At 42.5% G+C, this 15,214-nt stretch overlaps 1 protein-coding gene across 2 annotated transcripts in view; it reads left to right on the forward strand.

Moving 5' to 3' along the window:
- SCYL2 (SCY1 like pseudokinase 2) overlaps window positions 1-11,395 on the forward strand; it is a 154,280-nt gene extending 142,885 nt beyond the window's left edge. For both annotated transcript variants that reach the window (XM_075342386.1, XM_075342387.1), the window contains 5 exons: window positions 4,502-4,602; window positions 4,811-4,871; window positions 8,504-8,593; window positions 9,374-9,496; window positions 10,452-11,395. In XM_075342386.1, the coding sequence (XP_075198501.1) occupies window positions 4,502-4,602; window positions 4,811-4,871; window positions 8,504-8,593; window positions 9,374-9,496; window positions 10,452-11,105 (1,029 nt within the window). In that variant the 3' untranslated portion in view covers window positions 11,106-11,395. The remainder of the gene's footprint in view (window positions 1-4,501; window positions 4,603-4,810; window positions 4,872-8,503; window positions 8,594-9,373; window positions 9,497-10,451) is intronic.
- Window positions 11,396-15,214: the final 3,819 nt, after the last annotated feature.

A 15,214-nucleotide genomic window follows, 5' to 3' on the forward strand; every position in this document is an offset into this window, starting at 1 on the left:
TCTATGTGTCTCGCACCGCTGTTCTTAGGCGATGCACCTCTCTTTTGTGCTGACCACTGGTCAGCGTAAGGGCCTCTCGGCATCTAAGCCAACCCTGGCTCGTTGGATTAGGTCGGCCATTTCCGATACCTACCAGTGTACTCAAGTGCCTCCCCCGCCGGGGATCAAGGCACACTTGACCAGAGCTGTCGGTGCCTCTTAGGCTTTCAGGTCCAGGCTACGGCTCAGCAGGTCTGTCAGACTGCCACTTGGATTAATTTAACATACCACAGGTACCACATTTTGTCATTGTCCAGACGACATCATATCAAGATAACCACTTAGTGACTCCCCTAAAGAAACCACTGAAATGCCATATGTCTATAAAACTTCATTTTATTAAATCATTTAAAATTCATGACAGTATATGTTTGGCAGAAAATTAGGGCAGTAGAAATCGCAAGTGCAAACCCCTCCTAACTCAGAAGGGGTGAGTGCGGGCACACAAAGACATACATGCAGGTCAATTACCAGCATACATAATATTTGTATAGCTAAACGGTCAAAATACCTGGGAAAAATTACAACAAGAGTACCTGGAGTGTTTTTACCTACACGACAATACCAATAACCACTCAAAAATTAATTCACGTTGTGCCCCCTCGAGGCGGCTGCGGGCATACTTTGCACATCATTCAGGTCTGTACCTTGTTATTATATGGTCATACAGTTATTCTCCATACGAAGCCTTGGGTCATGTATGGGGAGGAACGCTTATAAGTATATGCTAATTAGCTTTACACTTGGATAATAGTTAACAGCGTTCTCCTTGTGCATGGTCTCAGGTAATGAATGTATGAAGGCGGACCCCTGAGTGGTAGCAGGGCTTAACCTGGTAGGGGGTGGAGGCCGTAACTTTATTATTTTGGGGGCACAACGTGAATTAATTGGAGGGTTGTACCTCTCCCCTGGGCCCCACCACAAGGTTGATGCTCTGCTGCACAAATATATGAGGGATGTCCTTGTGTGTATACATGACTTACATTTAAATGCGACTGTCGTTTTTTGAGTGGTTATTGGTATTGTCGTGTAGGTAAAAACACTCCAGGTACTCTTGTTGTAATTTTTCCCAGGTATTTTGACCGTTTAGCTATACAAATATTATGTATGCTGGTAATTGACCTGCATGTATGTCTTTGTGTGCCCGCACTCACCCCTTCTGAGTTAGGAGGGGTTTGCACTTGCGATTTCTACTGCCCTAATTTTCTGCCAAACATATACTGCCACTTGGATTAGTCTGCATACCCTTCGAAGCACTACCAAGTGCATGCTCATGCTTCGACAGATGCGAGCTTGGGCAGACGCATCCTTCAGGCGGCTGTCTCCCATTTGTGAAGTTAGGTTTCGCCTACTTCTCAGTTTTTCTGTTTATTCCCACCCATGGACTGCTTTGGAACGTCCCATGGTCTGGGTCTCCCATAAGGAACGATGAAGAAAAAGAGAATTTTGTTACTTACCGTAAATTCTTTTTCTTATAGTTCCGACATGGGAGACCCAGCACCCTCCCTATTGCCTGTTGGCAGGTTTCTTGTTCCGTGTGTTTTCACCGGCTGTTGTTGTTGTAGACCGAGGTTCCGGTTGTTCCGGGTTTTGCTCTGTCTCTACTTGTGGGTGGATGTTCTCCTTCAGCTTTTGCACTAAACTGGCTAGGACTGGCTACCAGGGGGTGTATATGCTAGGAGGGAGGAGCTACACGTTTGAGTGTAGTACTTTGTGTGTCCTCCGGAGGCAGAAGCTATACACCCATGGTCTGGGTCTCCCATGTCGGAACTATAAGAAAAAGAATTTACGGTAAGTAACAAAATTCTCTTTTTTTGGTTTTTCATCAAGACAAGGTGGTTCTCCGTCCGACTCCGGACTTTCTCCCTAAGGTGGTCTCTCCTTTCCACCTTAACCAGGACATTACCCTACCTTCCTTTTATCCAGCTCCTGTTCATCGCTTTGAAAAAGCGCTGCATACTCTGGATCTGGTGCGTGCTCTCCGGATCTATCTCTCGCACCGCTGCTCTTAGGCGGTGCACTTCTCTTTTTGTGCTAACCACAGGTCGGCGCAAGGGCCTTTCTGCTTCTAAGCAGACCTTAGCCCGTTGGATTAGGTCGACCATTTCGGACGCCTACCAGTGTTCTCAGGTGCCTCCCCCGCCGGGGATCAATGCACACTCGACCAGAGCTGTCGGTGCCTCTTGGGCTTTCAGGCACCAGGCTACGGCTCAACAAGTCTGTCAGGCTGCCACTTGGACTAGCCTGCATACCTTTTCAAAGCACTACCAAGTGCATGCTCATGCTTCGGCAGATGCGAGCTTGGGCAGACGCATCCTTCAGGCGGCTGTCGCCCATTTGTGAAGTTAGGTTCTGCCTACTGCTTAGTTTTTCTGTTTATTTCCCACCCATGGACTGCTTTGAGACGTCCCATGGTCTGGGTCTCCCATAGGAACGATAAAGAAAAAGAGAATTTTGTTTACTTACCGTAAATTCTTTTTCTTATAGTTCCGTATTGGGAGACCCAGCTCCCTCCCTGTTGCCTGTTGGCAATTTCTTGTTCCGCGTGTTTTTCACCGGCTGTTGTTGTTGACCGAGTCTCCGGTTGTTCCGGTTCTTACTCTGTTTCTACTTGTGGGTGGCTATTCTCCTTCAGCTTTTGCACTAAACTGACTGACTAAGTCTGCTCGTCAGGGGGTGTATAAGCTCAGACGGAGGAGCGACACTTTTAAGTGTAGTACTTTGTGTGTCCTCCGGAGGCAGAAGCTAAACACCCATGGTCTGGGTCTCCCAATACGGAACTATAAGAAAAAGAATTTACGGTAAGTAAACAAAATTCTCTTTTTTTTTCTTTGATTTTCCTAAATGGTCGGTGCAAATGACAGTCAGTCTAATAAGTCATCACCCGTTAGAGTATATATTGAATTTTATTGAAGAAACCTCCCAATGATAACAGTATAATCTTCAAAATTAAAAAAACCTCAAAATGCACTGTTCCAAATTATTAGGCACAGCAGAGTTTCTAAACATTTTATATATTTTAAAGAACTGAAAATGCTCATTTGTGGAATTGGCAGCATTAGGAGGTCACATTCACTGAAATAAAAAGCTATTTAAAATCAAACCATCCTAACAGGCCAAGTTACATGTTAACATAGGAACCCATCTTTGATATCACCTTCACAATTCTTGCAACCATTGAACTTATGAGTTTTTGTGGAGTTTCTGCTTGAATTTCATTGCATGATGTCAGAATAGCCTCCCAGAGCTGCTGTATTGATGTGAACTGCCTGCCACCCTCATAGATATCTTGCTTGATGATACTCCAAAGGTTCTCTATAGGGTTGAGGTCAGTGGAAGATGGTGGCCACACCATGAGTTTATCTCCTTTTATGCCCATAGGCCAATGACACAGAGATATTCTTTGTAGCATGAGATGGTGGATTGTCATGCATGAAGATGATTTTGCTCCTGAAGGCACGTTTCTGCTTTTTGTACCATGGAAGAAAGTTGTCAGTCAGAAACTCTATATACTTTGCAGAGGTCATTTTCACACCTTGAGGAACCATAAAGGGGCCAACCAGATTTCTACCCATGATTCCGGCCCAAAACATGACTCCTCCACCTCCTTGCTGACATCGCAGCCTTGTTGGGACATGGTGGCCATCCACCAACCATCCACTACTCCATCCATCTGGACCATCCAGGGTTGCTCGACACTCATCAGTAAACAAGACTGTTTGAAAATTGGTCTTCATGTATGTCTGGGCCCACTGCAACCATTTCTGCTTGTGAGCACTGGTTAGGGGTAGCTGAATAGTAGGTTTATGCACCACAGCAAGCCTTTGAAGGATTCTACACCTTGAGGTTCAAGGGACTCCAGAGGCACCAGCAGCTTCAAATATCTGTTTGCTGGTTTGTAATGGCTTTTTAGCAGCTGCTCTCGTAATTCGATGAACTTGCCTGGCAGAAATCTTCCTCATTCTGCCTTTATCAGCATGAACACGTATGTGCTCTGAATCAGCCACAAATCTCATCACAGTATGATGATCACGCTTTAAGTTTTCATGAAATATCTAATGTTTTCATCCCTTGTCTAAAGCATTGTACTGCTTTTTGGCAACAGAGAGATTCTTTTTATTTCCCATGTTACTTGAAAACTGTGGCCTGCTTAATATTGTGGAACATCCAGTTTTCCTGTTATTGGGCTCACCTGGCAAAATAATTATCACAGGTATCTGAATTTGAGTTCAGTGATCCCTGAGCCACAATACCATCAATGCGTTTCACTTTAAAAAAAAAAAAAAAAAATCACTGACACTTAAATCCAATTTTCAAAATCACTTGGAACATGGTGCAGATGCAGGTATCATAATGTCTGTTTTATTGGGGTCAGTACAGTATATACCTATGAAGGTCATTGGATGTTTACTTGTTTCTTGAAATTTGACTAAATCCTTTTTTTTGTTATTTTCTCAATTAGTTCAATTCATTCATGGCTGTGATTAAAGACATGCTGAACAAGTTGGAGGCAGAGCATAAAACAAAGCTTGAACAGCTTCATAGTATGCAAGAGCAGCAGAGGTAAGTAGACTTTACCATTTATATCCTTTGCATAAATAGAATTGAATATTTTGTCATGTACAAATCCCTTGTGATTGCAAAAGTTATTTAACAAGAATTCAGACTTTTTTTTTTTATTTTTTTTTTTTATTATTTTTATTTTATGCATAGAGTTAGTATGTTCACAGTTTGTAGACCTGAGCTACTGACCATTCCGGATTTCTTCTAGGTCTTTGGATATAACAAATCAGTTGAACATAGCAGAACAACCTGGTAAAGCAAGCAATCAGGTAATACAACCTGGAAAAGGCAGTACACAAGTTTTTACACCTTTCTGCAACCACAAAGCTAGAGACATATACAGACATGACAATTACTGTCCCCATTGGGGCTCACAATATAAATTCCCTATCAGTATGTCTTTGGAATGTGGGAGGACACCAGAGGAAACCCACGCAAACACGAGGAGAACATACAAACTCCTTGCAGATGTTGTCCTTGGTGGGATTTGGACACAGGATCCCAGAGCTGCAAGACTGCAGTGCTAACCACTGAATACAATATTAAAATTCTATAATACACTATTAAAATAAGCAGGTGTTCCACTAACTGTTTCACCTCTTGACCCACTATAACAACACTGATAGCACTTTAGATGTTAATAAATCGTTATACAGTTGTTATAAGTAACCATCATGGACTATGTAACGCATACACTAATTTGAAAAATCTAGGCAAAAATATGTCCCATCTAAGTACTATCCATTTGTGGACTGGTATAATTTAAATGCCAAGCAGCAAAATAGTGATACTAACCATATGGATCAATCGTGTTTCACGTGGTCCACACGCCTCCTGAGGAAACAGGAGTGAAACGTGCGTCGAGGCGCCCAGTTTTAATCCTTTGACCACTGAACATGATTGATCCATATGATTAGTATCACTATTTTGTTTGCTGCTTGGCATTTAAATTATCCCAGTCTACAAATGGATAGTACTTAGATGGGACATATTTTTACCTAGATTGTTCATATTAGTGTATGTGTTACATAGTCCATGATGGTTACTTATAACAACTGTATAACGATTTATTAACTAAAGTGCTATCAGTGTTGTTATAGTGTGTCAATAGGTGAAACCGTTAGTGGAACACCTGCTTATTTTAATAGTGTGTTATAGGATTTTAATATTGTATTCAATAAAAGACTTTTATTTAAATTGGATTGGCATCTGTCCTGATTTTGATCAGATGAATAAAATAAATCTTTATTTTTATATAGCGCTAACATAGTCCGCAGCGCTTTACATACATTAGGAACACTGTCCCCATTGGGTCTCACAATCTAAATTCCCTAACTGTATGTCTTTGGAGTGTGAGAGGAAACCGGAGTACCCGGAGAAAACCCACACAAACATGGAGAACATACAGACTCCTCTCAGATGTTGTCCTTGGTGGGATTCGAACCCAGGACCCCAGCGCTGCAAGACTGCAGTGCTAACCACTGAGCCGACGTACTATATAGTATTCTATTTGGTGCTATATACCCCAGTAGTAGGGCCCATTGAATCAATGCTAACCACTGAGCCACTGTGCCGCCCTTCTACATATAACACCACTACATTGTTGGATGTTGGCAGGAAAGCCTACTTTGCCCGTGCAATCCTGTTCTCATGCTCATCCTATTAAAAGGGTAAAATTGTGCTTCTAAAAAATAGCAACTTTGCAATCTATATCATATGAAGAATCCTCTCCACTCTCCAGAGCTGTGGATTTTTTATTCTGATGTTCCTTGGATTCTGGCCACCACTTATGTCTCAGAGGTGGTTGGTTTCCAAGGCAAAGAGTGCAGCAGGGTGACAGTGATTTTTTTTTTTTTTTTTTTTTTTTCTTCTTCTTGTCTTATGCCTCTGACTTGAATCCCTCAAGTTTTCCATGCGCTTTTAATGGCCTCTAATTCTAGGGCCTTGATGCCTAAAATAAGAGATTATTTATGTCTCATCCCTGACTTCTCGGTCTACTTAGATTTACCATATTTTTCGGACTATAAGACGCAGCGGACCATAAGACCCTGGTTTTAGAGAAGGAAAATAGGAAAATAAAATTTTAAGCAAAAAATATGGTCATGACACACTTATGGGGCGAGGATCTGCTGCTGACACTGTTATGGGGGTAATGTCCCCAAATTCTCTACTAAGGTACCCCATCCTGGTAATGATCCTCCTGCCTTGTGTATATATATGTCCCTCATCCTGGTATATATGTCCCCTATCTTGCTATATACTGACATCCTGGTATGTGCTCCCATCCTGCTTTATACCCCATCCTGGCATATGGCCGCATCCTGCTTTATACCCCATCCTGGCGTATGGCCACATCCTGCTATATACCCCATCCTGGCGTATGGCCACATCCTGTTATATACCCCATCCTGGCGTATGGCCACATCCTGCTATATACCCCATCCTGGTGTATGGCCACATCCTGCTATATACCCCATTCTGGCATATGGCCGCATCCTGCTATACCCCATTCTGGCGTATGGCCACATCCTGCTATATACCCCATCCTGGCGTATGGCCACATCCTGCTATATACCCCATCCTGGTGTATGGCCACATCCTGCTATATACCCCATTCTGGCATATGGCCGCATCCTGCTATATACCCCATTCTGGCATATGGCCGCATCCTGCTATATACCCCATCTTGGTGTATGGCCGCATTTTGCTATATACCCCATCCTGGTGTATGGCCACATCCTGCTATATACCCCATTCTGGCATATGGCCGCATCCTGCTTTATACCCCATCCTGGCATATGGCCGCATCTTGCTTTATACCCCATCCTGGCATATGGCCGCATCTTGCTTTATACCCCATCCTGGCGTATGGCCACATCCTGCTATATACCCCATCCTGGTGTATGGCCACATCCTGCTATATACCCCATCCTGGCGTATGGCCACATCCTGCTATATACCCCATCCTGGCATATGGCCGCATCCTGCTTTATACCCCATCCTGGCATATGGCCGCATCCTGCTTTATACCCCATCCTGGCGTATGGCCACATCCTGCTATATACCCCATCCTGGCGTATGGCCACATCCTGTTATATACCCCATCCTGGCGTATGGCCACATCCTGCTATATACCCCATCCTGGTGTATGGCCACATCCTGCTATATACCCCATTCTGGTGTATGGCCGCATCCTGCTTTATACCCCATCCTGGCGTCTGGCCACATCCTGCTATATACCCCATCCTGGCGTATGGCCACATCCTGCTATATACCCCATCCTGGTGTATGGCCACATCCTGCTATATACCCCATCCTGGTGTATGGCCGCATCCTGCTATATACCCCATCCTGGTGTATGGCCGCATCCTGCTATAATATACCCCTATCCTGGTGTATGGCCGCATCCTGTGGCACACAAAAAAGTAAACGTTTATACTCTCCTTTCCTTGCTCCACGCAGCATCGCTCCTCCTCCCATCTGTGCCAGGGGTAATCATGCGGGCCGGCTGTTTACTATGCGCAAACCCACCACCCATCATCACCCACCTCTCAGCGCCGGCTTCAGTGCTGAGAGATGATGGGCGTGCATATGAAATGAGCGGGCCCACCCGGTAACGGTAGGCGCTGCTACAGCCTGCTTGTGCCCCCGATGACCCACAGCACCCTCATTCCCCGCAGTCATGCCCTACATTCAGGCTATAAGACGCACCCCCCACTTTCTCCCAACATTTGGGGGGAAAAAAGTGTGTCTTATAGTCTGAATAATACGGTAATGATAGTATACAACAATTTTGTCCTAATTTCTGATCTTTGAAACTAAAGCAATGTGGGTGACGTGTGCCTGTGGGTTGGCACAAACATTGTACTTATCAGACGCAACAATTTTTTTTTCTATACAGACCGATAAAGTATTTGACATGAACCAAGACTTTCTGACCGGTTCAAGTGAGAAACAAGAAAATGGACATGTGCCAAAGCAGCAAAGCAAGGTGAGACCTCTGAGATTATTATTATTATTATTTATTTATAGAGCAGCATTGATTCCATGGTTCTGTACATGAGAAGGGGGTTACATACAGAATAGATATACAAGTTTCAATAGACAGACTAGTACAGAGGGAAGAGGGCCCTGCCTTTGCGGGCTTACATTCTATAGGATTTTGGGGATGAGACAGTAGGTGGGGTGTTGGTTGAGCGGTAGTTCAGGCACTGTGGTGAGGCGGTGGTGATGTAGTGGAGTCATTGGAGATTATAGGCATTTCTGAACAGATGAGTTTTCAAGTTCCGTTTGAAGCTTGTGAGTGTAGCAGATAGTCTGACATGTTGAGGCAGCGAATTCCAGAAGACAGGGGATTCTCGGGAGAAGTCTTGGAGGCGGTTGCATGAGGAGCGAATGAGAGAAGAGGAGAGAAGGAGTTCTTGGGAGGACCGGAGGTTACGTGTTGGAGTGTAGCGGGAGATTAGTTCGGAGATATATCTATAGGATATATAGTTTTAGTGAGAATAGTCTGATACTCGTGCCTTTAATAATTGCTACAAAATAGATTTATCATCTGTCCACTGGATAGGTGATAATGTGTGATGTTTGGGGGTCCTACAAAAGTTCTGCAGCTGTAGAAAACCAGGCCAGGGTGATAAATTTGTGTCGAAGTACTGGTGTCTTTATTAGTACCTATTCATATATTAATATAGGAATTAATTGGTATACTGTATGTTGAGTCATGTATTGTCCCATTCATAATAATTTTTTTTTTTTTTTGTTGTTTCAGAAGTTATCGCTTACACTTGAAGAGAAGCAAAGGCTTGCAAAGGAACAGGAGCAAGTACAAAAGATGAAAAGTCAGCAGCCTCTTACACCTAGCACAATGACCTCTGCGGCATCGGTGAAGCAGGTAATATATGAAAATTCAGGCGATTGATTTCTATTTTTTGATGCAGTATTAGGTCCAAAGTGTTATAACAGCACAGGTCCATTCAATGTGCAGTACCTATTGTTGAGAACTGCACGTAAACTGCTATTCTTGTGAAAAGGTGCTGATCTGCAGTACATAGTATAAGCCGCTACACATTAATGGGGTTGTTCACTACCAGGATAACCCTTTCTGATTCAATATGTTTGCCCCAGGTAAAATAATAAAGACTATACTCGCCTCCCATATCGGCGGTGTTCCTGCAGTGCCGCGGCTCGTAGGCTCATGTGGGGTTGTGATGTCATGTGAGCCCCGTGTCCAATCAGCACTGGCTTCCTTCTACCCTGGCTTCGGACCAAAAAAGTTAATCAATAGGATGTGAGCGCAGCCACTGTGCTCACTTCCTGTTGATTGTTCGTTTGGTCCAAAGGCGGAGAGAAGGAAGCCAGCACTGATTGGACACGTGGCTCACGTGATGCCACAGCCCCACGAGAGCCCCCGCTCTGCAAGCTGCAGCACTACTGGAATGGCGCTGATATGGGAGGCGAGTATAGTCTTTATTATTTTACCGAAGGCAGACATATTAAATCAGAAAGGGTTGTCCTAGTAGTGGACAACTACTTGAAACAGAGCTGTGCTGTTTAGTTTCATTCAGTGTATACATCCAGCAGCCGCCAATGCTAATGATGGTGGTGTCGGGTGTCAGACCCCACTGATCCACAATAAATACCCTTTTAATGTGCAACATAGTTTACAGGGAAATGCTTATAATTATGTGATCTGACCACCCATACTAAACCCCAAAGTCTGTTTTCAGCATCTTCCGAAACATGCCTCCAACCATTGGGACTATCTTTTTTTTTTTTATATGATTTATTGATTTTCCTTAGATTAAATTGCACATATGTACATCATGTGGTCTTCTTCCTTCTTGCAGACAAAGGATCTAACTATGACACTCATGGAGAATATGTCCTCTTTGAACAGTTTCACGAGTGTTGGTACTAAACAAGCGGTGGCAGGGTTTTCTCCTGTCACCGGCATGCCAGGAAATGTTGGATTCCCCGCATCCGTTGACAACATGGCTTTAAACAGAAACCTACAAAATGGGCTTAACTCCAACACAGGGTTCCAACCTTCAGGCTTTAGTTTGGGACAAGTTAATCCCAATCAGAATTTCTTTAGTGGAACAACCCCCATGGGAATGAACAAGATGCCGCCCATGGCCACTCCTGCTCCAATGCAGAACTACAATAGTCTCAGCAGCCCTCCTGGTATGCAGCAACAGAACTCATTCAGCAAACCCGCCTCCGATATGTCCTCTTTAGACAGTTTGTTTGGTGCACAAAAACCCAGAGTGAGTATGAACCAGATGTCTCAGCAAAAACAAAATCCCTGGATCAACCAGTTTACACCAACACAAGCTTCTCAGAACATGATGGGCAATGTAACGCAAACAGGGATGGTGGGACAGTCTGGATTTGGAGTCCAATCGAACCCTTTTTTCAATCCACCAAACCTTTCACAGCCTGCAACCACAATGAAGAACAGCAGTTCTGCTAGCAACGATTTAAAAGACCTTTTTGGCTAAGAGTGCTTTTCTTAAAGATTGTTTTATACCCCCGCTTAGCCTGCTTGGATCTCTTGGGTTTGTCCGGCCATTCTGATAATACAAGGTTTCAGATTAGTTTGTTTTCTTCTATTGCTCTTCTTCCCTTCCCTTTTGTGATAATCCTGTGGTTCTAGGTGATGAGCTGATTCCACTATTCAACATGCTTTAATACTATTATTGTGTTCCATATATTCGTACACAACTCACCAAAAAAGTTTATTATTTCCAGCAGCATTAAAGGGGTGGTTCACCCATATTTTTTATTGTCTAGATCGATATTATATTGAGAAACAATGTTTCTCTCAAATACCTTGTGTTGTCAATAGTGCCTGTGAGAGGCGCTATTGCAGACCGCTGCTCCCCGTCCAGTGACGTACCCGTCCAATGCTGCCTCGTCACATCCGTGCAGCTGGCTGCATTCTGAGCCCATCTGCTCCCTGCTCCTCCTCCCTCCTCCCTCACAGCACGTCTCTTGCTTGCAGCGTTCTGCGAGGAGAGAGGAGGGAGGGGGGAGCAGGAGACGCGCCGTGCTAGGAGGGAGGAGGGAGCAGACGGGCTGTGACAGCAGTGAAGCACCGCTCACAGCTCAGAGTCTGGAAGACTGTAGCCGGCTCCACGGATGTGACGTGGCAGCATTGGACGGGTACGTCACTGGACGGGGAACAGCGGTCTGCAGTAGTGCCTCTCACAGGCACTATTGCCAACACAAGGTATTTGAGAGAAACATTGTTTCTCAATATAATATCGATCTAGACAACAAAAAATATGGGTGAACCACCCCTTTAATTCAACAAGTCGTGTAATCTAAAGGGAACCTATCACGTTGTATGTGCAGCCCTATCTGTGGATGGCGTGGTATAAAGCAAGTAGAGCTGAGCAGATTGATATATAATTAGTTGGAAAGTTCCAGTATAACTTGTACTTTGCATACTTTTTTCTGTACTTTGACATCTTTCCCTTTATGACTGTTATAATAGTGTAAAATATAAGTTATACATTATATGATTAGGGAATCCTACTTTGATTGATATCCTTCCCTATGTGACTGTGATACAGAGATGGCTGTCAGTCACTGAGTAGGACCGCCTACTGGACTATGAAGCACAGAAAAGGAACGGCTTTGGTCTCCTTAGTCAATTGATTTTATTCACATAAATACTTGCTGTCTCTATGCTTAGGAGTCAAGTGGGCAGTCCTAAACAATGACTGTCTGCTATCTCTATGATAGTCACACAGGGAAGGCTGTCAATCACCGAGCAAGACCGCCTACTAGACTCCTTCACATTGAAAGAGCGAAAAATGCAAGTTATGTTGAATCTTTTCTTACATACTTATAGAACACAGGTATGCAAAATTTGGGTTTATGAAAATTGTTTCATATACAATGATGCCTTCTTATGTCCTGATTTTAAAAAATCACTTCTATTTTTAACTATCACTTATGGATTTTGCACAAAACGCGATTGAAATTACGTAAAAGTGAGATGAAGAAGAAAAATCTTTATTATAGCCAAAAATAGAAACAATATTATATATTTATTGAGCATTCATTCTTCAACTTTATTATTGCACCTTTTCCGTTTTTCTTCAAAGCTTCTCTGGATACCTTTTTTCTTATAGAAATCCTGTGGATCTTCTCTGTGAAGCATCCAGCAGTTGGACACCATCATGTTCTCATGCGATCTACCTTGGTATGGTTGGTCGTTCCATCTCCTTGATACCCTAATTAAATCTTTCTCCTTGCTCCTCACTAACAGCACCAAGGTTTTCAGGAAAGTAATACAAAGAGGAGTGTAAAAAATGTGACTTTACATTCATCAGACACCCCAAGAGTTTGAAACGTTTCAGCATGTTCTCCACAATGGTCGTAAATTTTGGATCTTTGTAGTTGCCTAGAAATTTCTTCACGCCTTTTTTAAAAAAATCCCAAGCACTTTTCTCAACAGCTTTCATTTTTGTTTCGAAAACGTCGTCCTTCATGAGTTTCCAAATATCCGGACCCCAAAAAAATCTTCCTTCAGTTTTCCTTCAGACAGTGCCTAAAACTTGGTACACAGGTACTGAAAAGTCTCTCCTAATTCGGTAAAGCTTTCACAAACATAGTCATCAGTCCAAGCTTAATGTGGAGAGGTGGCTGGAGAACTTTAGTGGAATAAACTAATCTTCACGTAACTATGTTCTTGAGACCATGTCGGAAAGATCTTGTTGGCCAACCTTTTTGGCTGCACAGACAAATCTTATCCCAGTTGTCCCATTCACACAAAACGCATGGGAGCTTTTTGTATCCTCCTTGCTGCCCAAGGAGCAACTTTCAGACCACGACATATTGACCATCCTTGGTCCTTGTTAAGTTTCTTGAGAATAAAGTCTAAATTCTCAAGTTCACAGACTGCCCCACAGGCACAGAAGCATAAGCCTATTTGTGGAAAAAAAACTGTACGTGATGGATTTTTTCAATATGTTTACAGAGTTCAGCTTTCGAAAGTATATAGAGATCACCTCTTACTTTTCAAACAATTTTACCCTTGCAGACCTGTGTAATCAATCTGTTTAACTCATTCTGCTCTATTCCATGCTGCCTCCAGACCAGACACTATGTTCATGGGGTCGGGTTCTCTAGAAATTAATGAGATCATGTCCCAACAGAGTTTATTCCAATTTTAGATGTATATTATTTTTTGAAGCAACTGATGTATGGTAGTGTCTTTTTGTTTTCCACTCGCCATTCCTTTGCTCCTTCCTCAGGGTACACACATTTGTGAAGATATTTTATTCTACTGTCACTTTAAAATTGACCTACTGAAAAGCGTACCACTAGAAGAAAGCACTTTGTCCAGCCTTAAGCCAGTCCTTTAGAAAAGGACTCCACCAAATAGTATGAAGAGTGAAAAGTACATTCCTTTTCTTGTGTGCACGTCCTCCCCCTTCCCCAAAAAATCTGAAACCAGGATATGAGATTTTTCTATTTAATTACCTCACTTGATATGTGATAAACCTCGGCATATATTGAGCAACACTTTTTCTTTTTTTATTTTATTTGAATTTATGTAAAATAGTATACTTTTTCTTTTGAATGTAGACATTTTAGTTGTATTTTATGTTGCATTTGGCACTTTTACTTAAATGCTTTAAGGAATAAGGTATAATAAGACGTAATATATGCGGTGTAAGCAAAATAAATCTCAAAAATCACAATATAAATTATGATATAAAAAAAATCTGTAGAAAATCATGAGCAATATATTTTCCACTATTGTTACATGTGGCTATGTCCATGCCAATTGTCAGTGACGTCACAATTTTTTAATACGTCTTTCCAGTCATTGGAACTGGTCTGTTTTAGAGCTCCAAATTCACAGCTTTACGTCCCACAGTTATAGAGTAAAAAGGATAAGGGATCATGATTGTATTATGCGTGCTGATATTTATTAATGCATCTTCGGCTCTGTTGTTATTATGTTTATACGGTTTGATTACCCCTTTAAATAAAAAAAAAAAAAAAGTTAAAAGGGATTGTCCCCTTTCAAAATCACTTTTGCCCTTAGTCTCCGTTACCTTTAAAAAGCAATCCAGGATCAGTACTTTTTCTTTACGATTTTCCTGGTCTCTGTTGTTTGGCTGCAGCGATGGTGTCACATGAAAAGCACTGCAGCCAATCACTGATCTCAGTAGCTCACTCCTCTTTTTTTTCCTGCCTGCAGTGACAATGTCACATCAACAATATAGAAGTTAGGCCTGGCTCAACTATGCAATAGGCAAGGTGCTCGGGAAAACACGTAGCAAATATATAGAAAAAAATTCCGGCACACAAAGTATTTTTTAAAAAAGGAAATTTTTTAATTTTTATTTTTGCGTTATTCTTGTGAGAATGTCAAAAAAAGTAATGTGTCCAAGTCCAACGTTACGACCACAATCTTTGGTCTTTATCAAGGACTCAATGGGCTATGGAATAGTGTCTATCACATGTAATGGTCTGTTGTCTAGTGTTCTCTTCTCTCAGAGAGCCTTGTCACACTCGTATTGGTGTTCAAAGACGAGAAAAAATCCTTTGGACCATTAGTACTATATAAAGAGTGAACAAAGGATTT

Source organism: Anomaloglossus baeobatrachus, chromosome 4, assembly GCF_048569485.1.
Source record: "Anomaloglossus baeobatrachus isolate aAnoBae1 chromosome 4, aAnoBae1.hap1, whole genome shotgun sequence".
Classification (NCBI taxonomy): Eukaryota; Metazoa; Chordata; class Amphibia; order Anura; family Aromobatidae; genus Anomaloglossus; species Anomaloglossus baeobatrachus.